This window comes from Panicum virgatum, chromosome 4N (genome assembly GCF_016808335.1).
Source record: "Panicum virgatum strain AP13 chromosome 4N, P.virgatum_v5, whole genome shotgun sequence".
NCBI lineage: Eukaryota > Viridiplantae > Streptophyta > Magnoliopsida > Poales > Poaceae > Panicum > Panicum virgatum.
This window is the reverse complement of record NC_053148.1, coordinates 14966050-14983674: the sequence shown is the minus strand read 5'-3', so window position 1 is coordinate 14983674 and position 17625 is coordinate 14966050. Positions and strand designations below refer to the sequence as shown.

The window sequence follows — 17625 nt, the reverse complement described above, 5'->3', positions numbered from 1 at the left end:
CAGCCCAAAAATAGCCATTGGGCGAAAGGGTACCCGGAGACTCCGGGTATATGCCCGGAGACTCCGGGCAACACTAGATTTTCAGCCTGGAAACAGCACCCGGACACTCCGGGCAATGGGGTCCGGAGTATCCGGCCCTATACCCGGAGTATCCGGGTAAGGCAGGGAAAAACTTCGGTTTATGGCTCACAAGTGTTTGTATAGGTTCTCTTGAGCACAAGATTTAAATCTAAACCCTTAAACCAAGTCCCTCTTGATAGTACGGCGTTCCTATACTCAAATTTCAAATTTAAAATCTAATTTCTTGAGTAAACTTGAACTCCACTTTTTCATTTCCTTTTTGAGGGTCGTATATCGTCACTTGATCCATTTATACAAATTCTCCACCTGCACACATGCTCAATTACACGATTAAATGCATATGTGTTTTGTCATTAACCACCAAAACCCACTTAGGGGCCTAGATCACTTTCAATCTCCCCCTTTTTGGTGATTGATGACAACCCACATGTAACTCATTTGATAATCATAAAGCGATAAACATCTAGCATTTAAGAGCTCCCCCTAAATGTATGCCATGAACTTTGAATTTCAATTTTGACTTGACATGTCAACAATTGGCATATACATCAAGAGAACCACAAAAGCTCTTATATGTTTTACAGTGGGGTGAACAGGTGAGTGCAAAACAAGTGTGATGCATATGACATATTATTCACTCAAGAAAAGAGGTGTTCAACAGCAGAACCCGGAGACTCCGGGTATAAGTCCGGAGACTCCGGTCAGGATCCCCAGAGAATCCGGCCTGTAGCCCGGAGTATCCGGCCGTTCTAAACCAGAACACAGAAAAACAGATAGTTCACAGCTCAAATATGTCACATACTAGCAGAAATTCCTTAGAAATAACTCAAGTTCGACAGCTAAGCACAGAGTAGCACACATTACAAAGGTTCTCACACCACATAGTCCTTACAACCGATCGAGAGTTTGAAACAGAATGGAAACGACATAAATTCCATACAAAGGCGACACATGCCCAAATGAGTACATAATGGCATTTTCACTCCCCTTTGTCATCAAGTGCCAAAAAGGGAATGAAAAGAAGCATGAAGTCCATCTACTCATCATCTTCATCTTGGGCGGCATCCTCGGAGGTATCCTCATCTTCATCGGAGTCGGGGTGCTCACGGTAGCCTATGGGCGCGTCTTCCTCGGTCTCCTCTTCCTCATCAAATATTTCTTGGCCACTTGGAAGAGCACGGCGAGAGGAAGTAGAAGTACGACGACAAGGAGAACGGGCTTCCCGATGAGCATGAGGAAGTGGGGCATGAGCAGCAGCAATAGCAGCCTCATCGGCGGCATCCCACTCAGCAAAAGGATCATCAAAGTCCGGGAGCTCGCGGTGAGAGTCCAAAGGAAGCCCCAAGTGACCCCGAATTTCATTGATCGACCTTGTGTTCTCATGAACATCTTGTGCAATGTTCCTGCACATTCCAAACAAGCTGCAGAGGGCCCTCTTCACAAAAGAGTCATGGTGACGGTGATGAGACGATGAAGAGGCACCCACAGAGGATGGAGCAGGATCATGTCTTGGGTTTCTTGTTGCACCGGCATGAGATGGAGGAGGAGGTGGTGCATCACCAGAGCGAGCACGCAGGTGAAGAGGTTCATGCTTGACTGTCTTTAGAAATGTGACCTTTGTCACCCTCTCTATCATATACATGATGTATAGTGCAGCAGGAAGTGACTTCTTGGTCTCAATCATAGTCCTTCTTAGCTCATTCCAAATGAAGTCCATGATGCAAAAAGGTCTTCCACTTGGCAAAGTACGGGCTAGAAGGTTCACTGCGTAGTATCTAAGTGCCACGGAATCACCATCCTTTGCATCAATAGTGGCTCTAAAGAATCAAGCACTTACTTCCAAAAACTCTAAAGTAAGACACATTAGGCTTTTTACCAAGTAGAAGCTCGTATGCCGTCTTGTTCAAGATCTTGTGAAGATATAGGCGGTTGATTGCATGACATGCCGTGTTGATTGCTTCCGCCCAAAATTGATCCGAGATCTTGTACTCATCAAGCATTGTTCTTGCGGTCTCGATGAGAGTTCTATTTTTCGTCTCAACAATTCCATTTTGTTGAGGAGTGTATGGAACCGAGAACTCATGACCAATGCCCTCTTCGTCTAGAAACTCTTCTACATTAGTGTTCTTGAATTCAGTGCCGTTGTCACTTCTCACTTTCTTGATCTTAGTCTCAAATTCATTTTGAGCTCTTTTTCCGAATTTCTTGAAAGTCTCTTGCACTAAACTTTTGTCATGCAAAAAGAACACCCAAGTGAAACGAGAAGAATCATCAACAATGACAAGACCATATTTGTTACCACCAATGCTAATGTACGCCACCGGGCCAAAGAGATCCATATGTAGAAGTTCAAATGGCTTGACGGTGGTGACGATGCTCTTTGATGGATGTGGAACACCAACTTGCTTCCCGGCTTGGCATGCACTACAAACACGATCTTTCTCAAAAGAAACATTTGTTAGTCCTAGGATGTGATCCCCCTTTAGAAGCTTGTTGAGATTTCTCATCCCAACATGAGCTAGTCGGCGATGCCATAACCAACCCAAGCTAGACTTTGCTATCAAGCAAGCATCAAGTTGAGCCCTCTCTTGAGAAAAATCCACAAGATAGAGCTTTCCCTTGAGCACCCCCTTGAAAGCAACGGAGTCATCGCTTCTTCTAATGACGGTTACACCCTCGTTAGTAAACAAACAATTGAAGCCCGAATCACAAAGTTGTGAGATGGACAACAAATTGTAACCAAGTGACTCAACTAAAAGAACTTTTGAGAGTGAACTTTGAGTTTAGGTTAATGTTACCGGTACCAAGCACTCTTCCCTTTTGATTTCCCGCAAAAGTAATGAAATGATCTCCTCTTGATGCGGTTATTGTTTCAAACATACTCCTTTCTCCGGTCATATGATTTGTGCATCCACTATCAATCACCCAAGTTGATCCACCGGAGGAGTATCCCTACAAAACAAAGTTACTCTTTTCTTTTAGGTACCCAACAATACTTGGGTCCTTTAATGTTAGTCACAAGAACTTTGGGCACCCATACATGGTTTTTCACTTTTGTGTTCCATGTACAGTGTCCTACAAATTTGGCAACCACTTTACCACAGTGGTTCCTTGTCAATACATAATCGACATAAAAGGATACATGAGATGATTCTTGTGCCTTGATCTTAGTTGGGTTAGAGGCCTTGAACTTATCTTCTTTGAATGAGGATGCAACAATCTTAGCACCCTCATCACATGTTGTGCCTCTATTGATGAAGTTGACATGACCACTTTCTTGAATCACATCATTTGTCTTGTGAATGGGAGTGGTCATGTTCACTAGACCTCCTTGAGCACCCAAGGCGGTTTTGTTCTTGTTCTTGGTAAATGGAATGGCATGTGGAGTACCTTGCCCATTCCTACCAAGTCCCTTACCCACTTCAAACCCAAACTTGCTCATGTATCTTGACCCAAATCCCTTGGTGTGTTTCTCAAACTCACCTACCCTTGTAAAGGGAATTTTCTTTGGGACTTGAGTATGTGATGGAGCCTCTTCTTGCAACAAATGAGTGAGTCTAGAGATTTCTTTCTTCATTGCATTCATCTCAACATGGTTAGTAGCACAAGTTTGAATATCAATATTAAAGCACCGTGCACATCCATTACTTGTAGAAGGACTAGATGAATTAGATGTCTCTTTAGTCTTAGAAGTACTTTCCCAAAGAGTATTAAATTGAACTTCAAGTGCCGTGTGATTAGCTTGTAAGCTTGTCATGCTCTCTTGAAGTTTCTCATTATCATTCCTTACGAAGGTGTTAGTGTCATTGACAAAGGAAAATTTTCTAGTCAAATCATCCACTTTTCCTTTTTCACTAGAGAGTGACTCTTTCAACTCAAGAAGAGTGTCATCCTTGACTTTGATTGAGTTCACAAGCATCTTGTTTTCCTTCTTTTCATAGGCGAGGTCCTTTTCAAGAGCCTTGAATTTTTCTCTCTCAAGTCTAAGCAATTCTTCTTGTGTTTCAAGAGTCTCATCCGCTTCATCTAGTTTCATAACTAATTTCATCATTTTAGTTGCGGCCCCTTTACCATATTTCTTGACTAGTTTAGCAACTTCTACTTCATTATCCAATTCATCGTCCGATGAGTTTGGATATGTTACCTTGGAGTTTTTAGCCATGAGGCACATGATAGGAGCTTCATCCTCATCATCGGTGAGATCTTCAAACAAGCTTGGAGGATGTGGAGATGATGCCTTGAAAGCCATGGTTGCAACATCTTCTTTCTCGGACTCACTTTCTTATTGTGAATCCCATTCTTGACCAAGATGAGCTTCTCCGGCTTGCTTCTTGTATCTTGATCTATCTCTCTTGGATGTGCTTTCTTTGGTGTCTTTGTTCTTCTTCTTCTCTTCCGGGCAATCGGCAATGAAATGCCCAACTTTGTTACACCCAAAACACGCCTATTAGATCTTCTTCTTGGCTCATATTTCTTGTTCTTTCCAAAGTTTCTAAAGTTGCCTCTCTTCAATACTCTTGTGAAGTTCTTGATAAAGAAAGCAATTTGCTCATCATTAAACTCTTCATCATCATCACTATTAGTGCCACCATTTTTTGAAGATTGGTTTGCCTTTTTTTTGCCTTTTGACTTAGCTTGAAGTGCCAACCCACTATTCTTGGCCGCTTGTTCTTGAAGCTCGGCTAGATCTTGGTTGATCTTGACTCTCTTCAATTGATCATGGTGAGCTTCAATTTTTCCAAGAACATTCTCGGCGGTTTAGTGTTTGAATCCTCTTTCGGCTCTAATCAAGCTAGGTAGAGTAACATCCCTAGCCATATACACGGTCAAGAGCTTGTCCACAATCTCACGATCACCCCACTTGTCACCACCAAGAGATTTGATTTGGTTTGTGATCTTCTTCATGCGGTTATACATTTCTTTCACACCTTCATCCTTCTTCATGGAGAATTAGCTCAATTCATCTTCCAAAGTTTTGATTCTTGATTCACGTACTTTCCTTGACCCTTGATGGTTCACTAGAAGAGTGTCCCAAGCATCTTTGGCGGTTGGTGCATCCTCTATCTTGTCAAACTCTTCAGGGCTCATGGATGTGTGTAGGATGTTCAATGCTTGAAAATTCCTTTGTAGCACATATGCTTGAATCGGTGTTGGAGTTTCATTTTCATCCGAAATTTCACACCCAACTTCCACAACTTTCCAAAGATCCTTGTGGATTGCATTCATGTAACCGAACATCTTAGTTTTCCATTGATTATATCCGGTACCATCAAAGAAAGGTGGCTTGCCCATATGAATTGATGCATTGTGCTAACTAGGTAGAGAAAAAGTGTAATCATGAGCAACTCTTCGATAATCGCCTTTGCCTTTTGACTTTGATGAGCTGCCCTTGTTTGAAGAGCGTGAGGCTCTTTTCTTGGAATCGGTGTCGGAGTCATTACTAGAGTCAATGATAACTCGGGAGCTAGACTTTTTCTTCCTTTGCTCCTTCTTCTTTTTCCTCCATGCCTTCCACTCCTCATAAGACATCTCATCATCGGATGTCTCTTCTTCACTTTCTTCTCCACCATTCTTATACTTTCCCTTCTTGTTGTTGTTGGATGGCTCTACATTCTTGTCTTTGTCTCTTTTATCACTAGGATCACCTTTTTCACCTTCATTAACCGGAATCTCTGGATTCTTCTCATCATCCGACATCTTGACCTCTCTGGACGGTTAAGCCCTTTGAATGGAGAGCCTCGCTCTGATACTTTGAAAGGATCTTAAGATGCCTAGAGGGGGGTGAATAGGCAATCTGCAATTTAAAACACTTAACAAAAATATCAGACACAGACTAGCCCGGATACTCCGGGTTTTGTGATCCAGAGTATCCGGAGATATATCCGGAGTCTCCGGGTATGAATGACCTGAAAGAAAACTGCAAGAATCTGTGTATGAAAAGTAGATCGAGTTAAAGTAAGAGTGCCAGGGGTTCCTTAAGGTTGATGTCCAACAAACAAAACTTACTAGAAACTCGTGAGTGAGTAGATCGAGCTCAAATCCTAGAAATGAAGTCTCACAAGCAAATAGCAAAGAAATCAAGTAAACTAACACAAAGGAGACAAGGATTTGTTTCCCGAAGTTCACACCCGAAGGTGCTACGTCTCCGTTGAGGAAGGATTCGAGAGACGGTGTTCAAGAACCCCTATGCTCCTCTTCCAAGGGCGAGATCACCTCTCAAGCCCAAGGTTACTTACTATGGATTCCTCGGCGAGAAATGGAGCTTACAAACTTCTTGTGCAGCTCACAATCTTGATTGAGCAATCACAAGCACGCCTAGCCGTCTAGGAGCACAAGGCTCTAAGAGTAACAAACTTGAATCCGCGGGCTTGACCAAAACCAAGTGCTCAAGAGATGGGAATGAGGCTCACTTGCTTGAATCCTTGCTCTTGCTTGCTTCTCACTCAAATCCCTCAAGGGAATCACTCAAGAATGGAGAAAGGGGAGTGGGAGAGCTCTTTCTTGGCTTAGGTTTGAGTTCAGCTCGTCAAAGTGGCAAGAGATAGGGCTGAAGGGGTATAGAGGGGGTATTTATAGTCTTCAGCCCAAAAATAGCCGTTGGGCGAAAGGGTACCCGGAGACTCCGGGCAACACTAGATTTTCAGCCCGGAAACAGCACCCGGACACTCCGGGCAATGAGGTCCGGAGTATCCGGCCCTATACCCGGAGTATCCGGGTAAGGCAGGGAAAAACTTCGGTTTATGGCTCACAAGTGTTTGTATAGGTTCTCTTGAGCACAAGATTTAAATATAAACCTTTGAACCAAGTCCCTCTTGATAGTACGGCGTTCCTATACTCAAATTTCAAATTTAAAATCTAATTTCTTGAGTAAACTTGAACTCCGCTTTTTCATTTCTTTTTTGAGGGTCGTATATCGTCACTTGATCCATTTATACAAATTCTCCACCTGCACACATGCTCAATTACACGATTAAATGCATATGTGTTTTGTCATTAACCACCAAAACTCACTTAGGGGCTTAGATCACTTTCAAAGATAACTAGACATCCATCGCCTTTTGAAACCTTGGCTCCATATAGGACTTTGTAGCTCCTAAACGTGGTCAGATGCAAAATGGTGTTCATCGTGGACCTAACTAATGAACTAACATTGTCACAAGTCAAGACTAAATAATAGACTGGGTCCAGTACGTAGTGGTGGCGTGTTGGTACTGGTTACTTGCTGCTGCTGCCGCCGCCTGCTGGTGTTGAAACCCACGTCACATTTTACTAGTTGAACCACCTAATCTTAGGATGATGATTGTAAGAACCGCCCAATTTAACACTATTTTAGGATGATGATTGTAAGAACCGCCCAATTTAACACTATTTTAGGTAAATCGTCGGTCATTATTATAAAGATGAGAGCTAACACGCGCTCACCCGAGAGCATGCCACGTGTTAACCCACATCTAAAGACACAAACAACCGACACGTCATTTGCCCAAAATTATATCAAATCCGATAGTCCCGGTACGTATTTGCCACATGCTCAGAATTGAACACACGTACCGTTTACAATAGATACATCATCAATGAACCATAAAGAGCAATTTTAGTCACTACAAGAATTCAACATTAGGAATTATAAGTTCATGACAAGTATAGTTCAAATCTGAAATTAAAGGTTCAAATTTCCGTTACAAGCCTTGGGCTCCCGAATGACATAAAAGATATATGAAATTAAAATTTGGTGTTTCAACATGCTCTCACGAAAGACAAACTATGCAGCGAATAAATCTATAGAATCGTAACAAAGCAATGGCATCTTGCTCAAGGGCACCATTGCGGCCACATCAACCGAACACAACTTCCGGCTCACCTGCAACTTAGTTTTAAAATAAAAGCAAGATGAGTACAAAAGATACTCGCAATTCTTACGCAAATTAGATAATCAAGGATCATGCAAGTGGCTCAAAGAGGCTTTAAGGTTAAGTTATTATTGCGCAAGCATGAGCTCTCTAACCAACATCTAGCTCTCTAGTAAAATTAATTAATCTTGCCCAACCCACCATAAGTTTTAGTTGATTATGACAAGAATAAAATAATTCAACATAGAGATGCCATAAACCATTACCAACATAAACGAGACTTTCTACGAAGAGTTCATGGGATAGTGAGCGTGCTCATGTTTGAGAGCGCGGCAATTCGGATTGATTATAACCTTACAAGGGTGTACTGCTTTACCCACACGACGCAAGGACCATGCGACTCACCCAACCAGCTAAATTGGATGAGAGGGTACTCGCATCAACCGTTCCCAACAAGGCTCGATCATTGAACTTCACACCTAGCTTACGCGTAGAGAATTTAGTTCCACCGTGGACACCTCTAAACCTATCAACACATAGATCCACCGGGGATACCCCTCAGCCTCTCTGCATAGCCCCTTGGCCACGTATCTAGGACTGCACATCAATGATCAAGTCAAAGAAGATATTTGGCTCACCCATACCATTATTTAGGATATGTGGTAGCACGAAAAGTTGCTCAAAACCAACTCATCCACGGACGGTCCTTAATCGGTTCAAGCGGACTATGCTCACGTGATTTCTTTCTCTAGGCCCTACCATTCCGCTCGAACCTCGATACTTCCATTCTACCATAACCAAGATGTACATGTGCGATCAAGGATAACCGGTAAGTGCGATGACTCTAAATCATTCTTTCTTTTTCTCCAAAGTGATATAATATATTCTAAGCATGGCTAAGCATCTAGTCAAGTAAAGTATTCAATTACCTAACATGTGACAAGGACAAGGGTAAAATAAATTCAAGGAAGGATAATGCATAAAAGTAGGTAAAAGAATGCAATAAATAATATAATATACAAATCCAATAATACCCAAGTGAGATAGCTAAATTGCATCAATTTAAATAGGCGCAAGGAATCATACTTAGCTGCTTGCCTTGGTTAGCTTCAGGCTCAACAAGGAACTCAACACCGGGCTCGGGCTCAACGAACTTGGTGGGCTCAACGGGCTCGTTCTCCGACAGTTGGGTCACTATAATGCATGAATAAATGCATGTATTAAAATGATGCTATATTTGTGTATGAAATGATATGTCATGAAGTATGTAAAGCATCACATGCAAACACACAAGTGAACATAAACAACGGAAATCAAACATGAGAGCTAAAAACAAGAATTAAGTACAAGAAAATTTATACGACAAGCATAAATACTGAATTAAATCTAGCACAAAGATAACATCAAAACAAACTCATGAGAGTTGGTTTTACAGCAAAAGCACATTCCTAGAATTAATCATAAATATACCAATTTTCAGCTACTCTAAACAAGATAAATAAAAAACGACATGCAAACTTAATTGAACAAATCTAATAAAATTACCACAGATACTAGGCATGAATACAAGGCTAACAAAATCAGTTTCATCATTTTATCATTTTTCTACAAAGAGTTATGCAATAAACAACCTTTAAGACAGCAAGCACGAAATCGAGATAAAACCGTAACAAACATGCAAGAAAGTTGTACCATTGGAAAGAACATTTCACAGGGATAAGCTTCCTCGTGAGTCGTGATGCCATGCCATCAACATAAGAGCATGGCTAATGATTTAGCCTGCTGCTGGCTGCAAGGACCTTTACAGCTCACCTCTCAGCCCACTTGTATAATAGTTTAGCTTTTCACCATAAATATATGGCCCACTTGTCTATCTCACATAATTTTTTTGTTCTTGTGTCGAAGCTGGCTGTTAGCTAATAGCCCACTTTTCTTCTTTCTCCTCCACCTCATCATTCAGCCTGCTTTTAGCCCACCGTAATATTTGCTCTAAGTGTTATGTCCCTTTTGACGACGATCAGCATTTTCACATGAATTGGAAAACTTTTTAATTTTTTCGGTCATGCTGTCTGTTCGGTATGTAGAGGCGGAAGAGGCTTCGATTTTAATCCCAATAATTAATCAAAATCCCTTTCCAAACATAGCCTTGGAGTTGTTTGCATCATTGCATGCATGCGCGAGCACGCGCTGAAATACAAGGCGTCGGCAACTACGCCTTCAAACTTGAAAGACGGGGAGGTAGGCCATGGTCGGGTCGCGTCGCGTCGCAAGTGGCCCGCCCGGCCGGGAAGACGATGATAGCCTCCATCGACCTCTCTTCATGTCGTCGCTGGCTGCTCCGGTCCCAATCAATGCGCGCGTCAGTCAGTGGAATGATGGCCACCCAGAACTAGCTAGCTAGCTAGGCGACGTTCAACGCGAGACCCTGCAGGTGGTGGACTCCCCCCGGCCCGTACGGTGGTGGTTTTGGTTTCGCGCCTTCGCGGAGAGGCCGCGCCGCCGCAGCAATGGCAGTGGCATGGCATGCATGATGCACCCCCCATCCCTACCCCTGTCGTCGATCTGTTTTTTTCTTTGAAAGACCAACAAAACCATGTCCTTCCCGTGAACTATACGTACGCGCGAGGAAATCCGATCAGCATATTTGCTTGGTGCACACATACGCGCACACCCCTTTCATGCCCGTGGCGAAGCTAGAGCAAATTGAAGAAGAATACGCTAATCATGTGGGTGTATGAAGTTGAGCTGTGGAGCTGCATATATGGTGAAAAATTAGATCTAATAACCGTTTTTGCAAAATTTGTGGATGCATGTGCACCTCCTAATTTGTACTTAGCTTCGTCCCTGCCTGTGGGCATTGGGTTGGGGAAAAATATGAAGTGACAAGAGGTGACAGCAATGAGACTGCGATGGGGGAGGTTCAATTTGGTCGCTTGCTTCATTCAGAGTTCAAGAGGGAAGGACAGAGGACACCACACGCGTCGTGTGTTTTTCTTCCCTGAGCAATTAGACAGCGATAGGGAGTTTTGCACATCGATTGTAAGACTAGCTGGTGCTGCACTGCATCCATCCCATTGTGCTCGAGCTCAACTGCTGAAGCCTCAAATGGATGGGAATAGTGAGAAAGTGAGAAATGTGTAACAAATCAAAGGATACACCATTGTTTGATATTTGCGCAATTCATACACACAGTACCTTTTTCTTTCTTTCTTTCTTTCTTTCTCTTTCAAATAATGGAAACATGTATACTAATCACCACTTTTAAGTAGCACAAATATTTTCATGTATAACCACCACCGGACGTGTACCCATCTAAACAATATCCAGTTAATTATTTACCTATGTATAGCAGCACGAATGATATGGAACATATAATCATACAAATAAAAAATAGGCAGAGAATCACACTGTACAAGAACCATGCACGTGGCCATACAGATGTATAACCAACCAGCAGATCCTTCTTACTTAGAAGATCCAGAGACTTGATGCGCAGACGATACACTGGTAATAATCTGCTATTTCCTAGAGAAAGAGAGGATTCAGTTCAATCATGCCCTGACTAGCTCGTCTGCCACAGACGTGGTGGGGTGTGGGGGTAGCGATGCTCCGCCGGCCCATCTGTTCGCTGGCCGCGAGCGCTGTGTGCGCCCGTACTCGGCAGCTAAACAAATCAGGACCAGCTTCCCCCAGGCCCAGGCTACGGCGATAGCGACTTTATTATATATATTTATATATATCTATATATATTATATGAGTTCTTTTATAATGTTTGGAAATATTTTCTAATACCTCCTAATGCCTACCTATAATATTAATTTTAATTAACTTTAATCATTAAAGGGCAGAATAGTAATTGAGAAACCTCATATCTTCACCATCCAAACCTCTCGCTCACCATGGCCACCGCTGCAGCCGCCGGAGTTGAGCACGACCGACAATAGCAACGGCAACAGCGGCGGCGGAGGCGCCTAGGCGGACGCTGCTGGTGCTGTGGCTGCCCGCGACCCATTGCGTGCGTTCACGTGCAACTACTGCCAGTGCAAGTTCTTCAGCTCGCAGGCATTGGGCAGGCACCAGAATGTGCACCAGCGGGAGCGCACGCTGGCTCGACGCGCGCTGCGACTCGACGCGGCCACCCCCTACGGCTGCTACGCCGACGTGGTGTCCCTACCGCTGTACGGCTCCGCCCTGTACACCATCGGCATCAAGGCGCACGCGTCGGCGGCGGCGCGCCCGCACCTTGAGCAGCAGCAGTGGCACGATGCCGCCGCCGCCGCGCGCGCCGACGAGCTGAAGCCAGCACTGGGGTTGCTGAGCCCGATGCCGTTCTTCGTGGGCGACGACGAGGTGAGCTTCGGCTGGCCCGGCAGCTTCAGGCCGATCGCGGCCGCCGCGCCAGTGGGGGCGTGGCCCTCAACTTGCTTGGCGCCGACGCCGTGCTTGCCGGCGAGGAGCCCGACCTCACGCTCAGGCTCTGAACTGATTGGTTGACTAGACCCGTGTAATTCATCAGGCCATTTCTTCTTCTTTCGAGATTGATGGCGAGATTAGTTACTCAAAACATTATTTCTATAATTATAAACTTACTATAATACTCTTGATTGAAAAAAATAATTACAGAAAAGGAATTACCATGAATTTCTGATCCTCTTAATTTTGGAGGTATTGGGAGGCGTTACAGCACATATGGACCCACCGTCCATAGACACATTTAACGCCTCCTGACGTCTTTTCATTGACGCCTCCCAATACCTTTCCTCATATGAGCCCATAAATCATAGACACATGTAATATCTTCTTATACTTCTTCAAACACCCTAAAAAATCTCATATTAAAAAGGACAGACCCAGTGCTGGTAGCTCCCACGTGAGTGGGGTCTAGGTGTAAAAAAAAATCTCATATTATATATGTTAAACTAAGCGGGCCATCGTACCACTTGCGGGGCGCCCCATCCGTCGGCCCCCGCCGCTGCTGCTGCTTCCAGCTTCCCACCACCCACCAACTACTCGCCCCGCCCGCCCGCCTCGCTTCATCACGCCATCGCCCTCCTCCACCGCACACCGCGTTCTCCCGCTCTCCCCAACCGGTCGCGGCTGCAGCAAAATCTTTTCCGCCCGCGGCCGCCGTCGCCTCGCCGCTTCTCCGGTCTCAGAGGTGAGGTGACGGACAGACTCTGCTCCGTTCTCCTCTCCCCTCCCCTGTTCTGCTTCCTCGGCTCCTCGCTCGCTCGCTTGCTTCCTTCGGTCCCCTCTTGTGCGGTTGTGCTTGCCACCGCTTTGCTGCACCCCCTCCTGCTCTTGCTTCGTGAAAGGGTGTTCCTTTGTTTTCTTCTCTGCCGCGTTTCTTTCAGGTCTGCTAGAAATCAGCGTGCTTCGTTTCCTGCGGTTTGGATGCACGGTTCGTGAAAAGGGTCGACGTTGGAATGGAATTGAGTGCGCTTTCTAGGCATGGGGATTGGGGACCAGACAGGGACAAACCCCCAGATTTCATAGTGTTTCCCAAGAGGGTGACATGGATTTTGTGGCTGGGATTTTACCCCCATTTCTGAAAGGTTTTGAGCCGGGTGGAGTTCTTGCAGTTACTCATGGTCGTGGCATCAGAAAATTATCGAAATTCGGTGCTTTGTGTAGGTCCATGTGACCTGAATTCTTTTCTTCTTTTTTTGAAAAAAAACATTTTTGGGTGGGAGAAAGGAGAATTCCACATCGTGCTTTGCTTTAGGACTAATTCGTGGATTAGGGTGCAAGAAAAGAAAAAAATGGTAGGGGAGTCAAGAAAGCAGTTGGAATACCGAGAGCTCGAAAAGAGCGATTGTGGGAGATGAAGCTTGGTGGAATGTTAGGTGTTACTGCACATAATATGATATTGTATAAACGAGGCTTGTTCATTCGGCCCCTGCTAGATAGTGCTCTGATGGTCGCGACAGTCTCGGTCAATGGTCACCTGGGGGAATAATTTTTCTCTGCAGGTCGCCCTTGTTTTGAGGTTTACAAGTCAAAAGCAACTGATGCCAATTCTATGTAGTCCATATACTTTTTGGTGGGTATTTGGTTGCAGATGGGGGCTGCCCAACACCTTTGCTCTGATTGTTTCCTCATTTTATGTTGTTAAAGAGATTGTTGTGCGTTGCCAATTTGCCATTATTCATTCTTTGTATCTTTTTTTCTGAAAGGTAGCTTGCTGCCAGATGTTCCTAAAGGAGGAGGTCGAGAAGCCAATAGGAAGCTTGATCAGGAACCACTCCCACTTAAGGTACCATACGGAGACTGAGCTCTCCTTCCAGCCTTTCATGTGGACAAATGCTATGATGATGTGCCTTCCGTTCTCTTTCAAGACATTTGATCAAAAGTCAAAAGTGTCTCATTCTGAATGTCATGTTCATGTGCTTACATCTTTTTCTGCCAGCAAATTACAGTGCTTATGAGTTGACTTGTTTGATACTGAACGTCCTGAGGAAAAATCTAAATAAATAAATACCTTATGCTTCAACAAAATAATTGACTAGTTCCGGTGCTCTCATTGTCAAATTGTTATCCGCCTGGGTCTATTATGCCACTTAAACCTCCCAATAGCAATTGAATGAATAGTGTCCTGCATAAGCAAAGCAAACCAAAGCATATACCTAGCAAAACATCCTGATTACCACACACACACACTGCTATTGCGAGCAAGCTGTCTGATTTCCCATTATTACTTTGCATGTTTACTTCTGAATTTGCATGCTGGTGAGATAACCGTTGAAATAAAGGGCACACCATGTATCTTGCAAAGCTGCATCATTCACTCTACTAGTTTTGGACTCACATTTTGGCTACTCACCGAGAGCCTAATTGTGAGCATTTTGAATACTTCAGATGACGGGTGATGAGTGGAGGGTCACAGAAGGCTGCTAACTGGAAAAGCTTGTCTTTTGTAATCATGGAAGCTTGCATTGGTCATTGTGGCCATTCAAAATGCACCATTATGCTGTGGATTCTTATGATAGCCAATCTCTGGATAATGTGCAGCAGTAGTACCCAAAAGCAAGTTCTCCCACCTGGTTTTAGTGGCTCAGAAATGGACTACATTGATAATGATGGAATATTTCTTCTCTCCAATGGTTCTATCTTTGGCTTTGGCTTTGTCACCAACAGCGTGTCAGACAGCGCCTCCTACCTCCTTGCAGTGGTCCATTTGGCCACCACATCTATTGTCTGGTCTGCTAATTCTAACTCTCCAGTTTCCCATTCAGACAACTTTGTGTTTGACAAGGATGGCAATGCCTACCTGCAATCCGGAGACTCCACTGTCTGGACCGCCAATATCTCGGGCAAGGGGGCCACCTCTATGCAGCTGCTGGACTCAGGCAATCTTATAGTGTTTGGCAAGGACAGCTCTTCTCCTCTCTGGCAGAGTTTCAGCCATCCAACAGACACACTCCTGTCTGGCCAGAGCTTTGTTGAGGGGATGACTCTGGTGAGCCGTTCCAATACACAGAACATGACCTATACACTTCAGATCAAATCTGGGGATATGATGTTGTACGCGGGCTTACAGACGCCCCAACCGTACTGGTCCGCGCTGCAGGATAACAGGATGATTGTTGACAAGAATGGCAACAACATATACTCTGCAAACCTGAGTTCACGTTCCTGGTTGTTCTATGATCAAGCAGGGCTTCTTCAATCACAGCTTGTCATCGCGCAGCAGGGCGATGCTAACACCACACTGGCTGCCGTCCTTGGTAATGATGGTTTGATTACCTTCTATATACTCCAGACTGTGAATGGCAAGAGTACTCTGCCTATCACAGTTCCGCAGGACTCGTGTGACATGCCTGCCTACTGCAAGCCGTACTCCATTTGCAACCGTGGTACAGGGTGCCAGTGCCCTTCAGCCCTCAGCTCTTATGCCAACTGCAACCCTGGCATCATATCACCATGCAACTCAAAGGACAAGTTTCAGCTGGCTCAACTGGACACCGGTGTTGGGTATGTTGGCACTAGCTTCAAGTCGCCTGTACCCAAGACAAACCTCACAGGATGCAAGAATTATTGCATGGTTAACTGCTCATGCATCGCTGTATTCTTTGACCAAACGTCAGGCAATTGCTTCCTTTTCGACCAGATAGGTAGCTTGCAACAGAAAGATGGAGGTAAGAGTAGTTTTGCTTCTTTCATCAAGGTGTCAAGCAGTAACCGTGGCTCAGAGCAAGGTGGAAGTGGCAGTGGTAGGCTAACCATCATTATAGTTGTCATTATAGTTGGAACTTTGGTTGTCATAGGGGTCCTTGTGTATGTTGGTTTCCGCATTTACCGAAGGAGACATCATCCACCCTCGCAAGATGATGCTGGTTCATCGGAAGACGATGGTTTCCTGCAAACTATATCAGGAGCACCGACACGCTATACCTACAAGGAGCTCCAGGATGCAACAAACAACTTCTCAGATAAGCTTGGTCAAGGAGGCTTTGGATCTGTGTATCTTGGTACCCTGCCTGATGGCAGTCGCATCGCTGTAAAGAAGCTAGAGGGCATAGGCCAAGGGAAGAAAGAATTCCGCTCTGAGGTGACCATCATTGGCAGCATTCACCATATCCATCTTGTCAAACTCCGAGGTTTCTGTGTCGAGGGTGCTCACAAGCTTCTTGCATATGAATACATGGCAAAGGGGTCACTGGATAGGTGGATTTTCCAAAGTAATGAGGGTTCCTCCCTGCTAGACTGGGATACAAGGTTTAACATTGCACTTGGAACAGCAAAGGGATTGACATACCTCCATCAGGACTGTGAGTCAAAGATCATTCACTGTGACATCAAGCCTGAGAATGTTCTACTTGATGACAACTTCCTTGCGAAGGTGTCTGACTTTGGCCTTGCCAAGTTGATGACCAGGGAGCAGAGCCATGTCTTTACAACGCTCAGAGGCACGCGGGGCTACCTTGCACCTGAATGGATAACGAACTATGCCATCTCAGAGAAGAGTGATGTGTACAGCTATGGGATGGTCCTGCTAGAGATAATCAGTGGGAGGAAGAGCTATGACCCTGTGGAAAGCTCAGAGAAAGCTCACTTCCCCTCCTATGCCTTCAAGAAGCTGGAAGAAGGTGACCTTCGCGATATCTTTGATGTCAAGCTAAAATACAACGACAAGGATGAGCGAGTTCAGGTGGCAATCAAGGTCGCACTGTGGTGCATTCAGGAGGACTTCTATCAGAGACCATCCATGTCGAAGGTCGTACAAATGCTGGAAGGCGTCTGCGACGTGCCCCAGCCACCAATATCTTCGCAGATTGGATACCGGCTTTATGCAAACGCCTTCAAATCGAGCAGTGAAGAGGGAACATCATCAGGGATGTCGGACAACAGCAATGCTCTGCTTTCTGCTGTGCGGCTCTCTGGGCCCAGATGAAATGAATCATATGTACATTGCTGTGCTTTAGCTAGCGTTATGTTCAATTTTGGGGAAGGTCTATGGTTTGGTGTTCATTTGCTCATAGTCATGTATATATATGTTGTAGATAGAAACTCGATCGCAATTTTGCATCTATACACAAAGATTTCTCAGATTCCGTATTGAAGCTGTGATCAGGGATATATGCCAAACTTACTGATGTTGATGATGTATAAACATCTTAAGTCTGAAGCATCTCCAGGGAGACTGCCGATCTATTATACCATAATACCGTACTGCAACTGTGTCAGGAACCTG

The 17625-nt window shown here is 44.6% G+C and overlaps 1 protein-coding gene and 1 pseudogene across 2 annotated transcripts; both read left to right on the top strand.

Moving 5' to 3' along the window:
• The first annotated feature begins 1551 nt into the window (after positions 1-1551).
• Positions 1552-12412, top strand: LOC120669164 (annotated as a pseudogene).
• A 498-nt stretch (positions 12413-12910) lies between these two features.
• On the top strand, positions 12911-17562 carry LOC120669829 (G-type lectin S-receptor-like serine/threonine-protein kinase SD2-5). 2 transcript variants are annotated; one of them, XM_039949687.1, is made up of 3 exons: positions 12911-13089; positions 14108-14187; positions 14790-17562. In XM_039949687.1, exon 3 carries the CDS (start codon positions 14800-14802, stop codon positions 17323-17325), a length of 2526 nt encoding a protein of 841 aa, XP_039805621.1. In that variant the 5' UTR covers positions 12911-13089; positions 14108-14187; positions 14790-14799; the 3' UTR covers positions 17326-17562. The 2 variants fall into 2 exon arrangements, with proteins under 2 accessions (XP_039805621.1, XP_039805620.1); XM_039949686.1 differs by having other exon boundaries at positions 12912-13089; positions 14112-14187.
• The last annotated feature ends 63 nt before the right edge of the window (positions 17563-17625 follow it).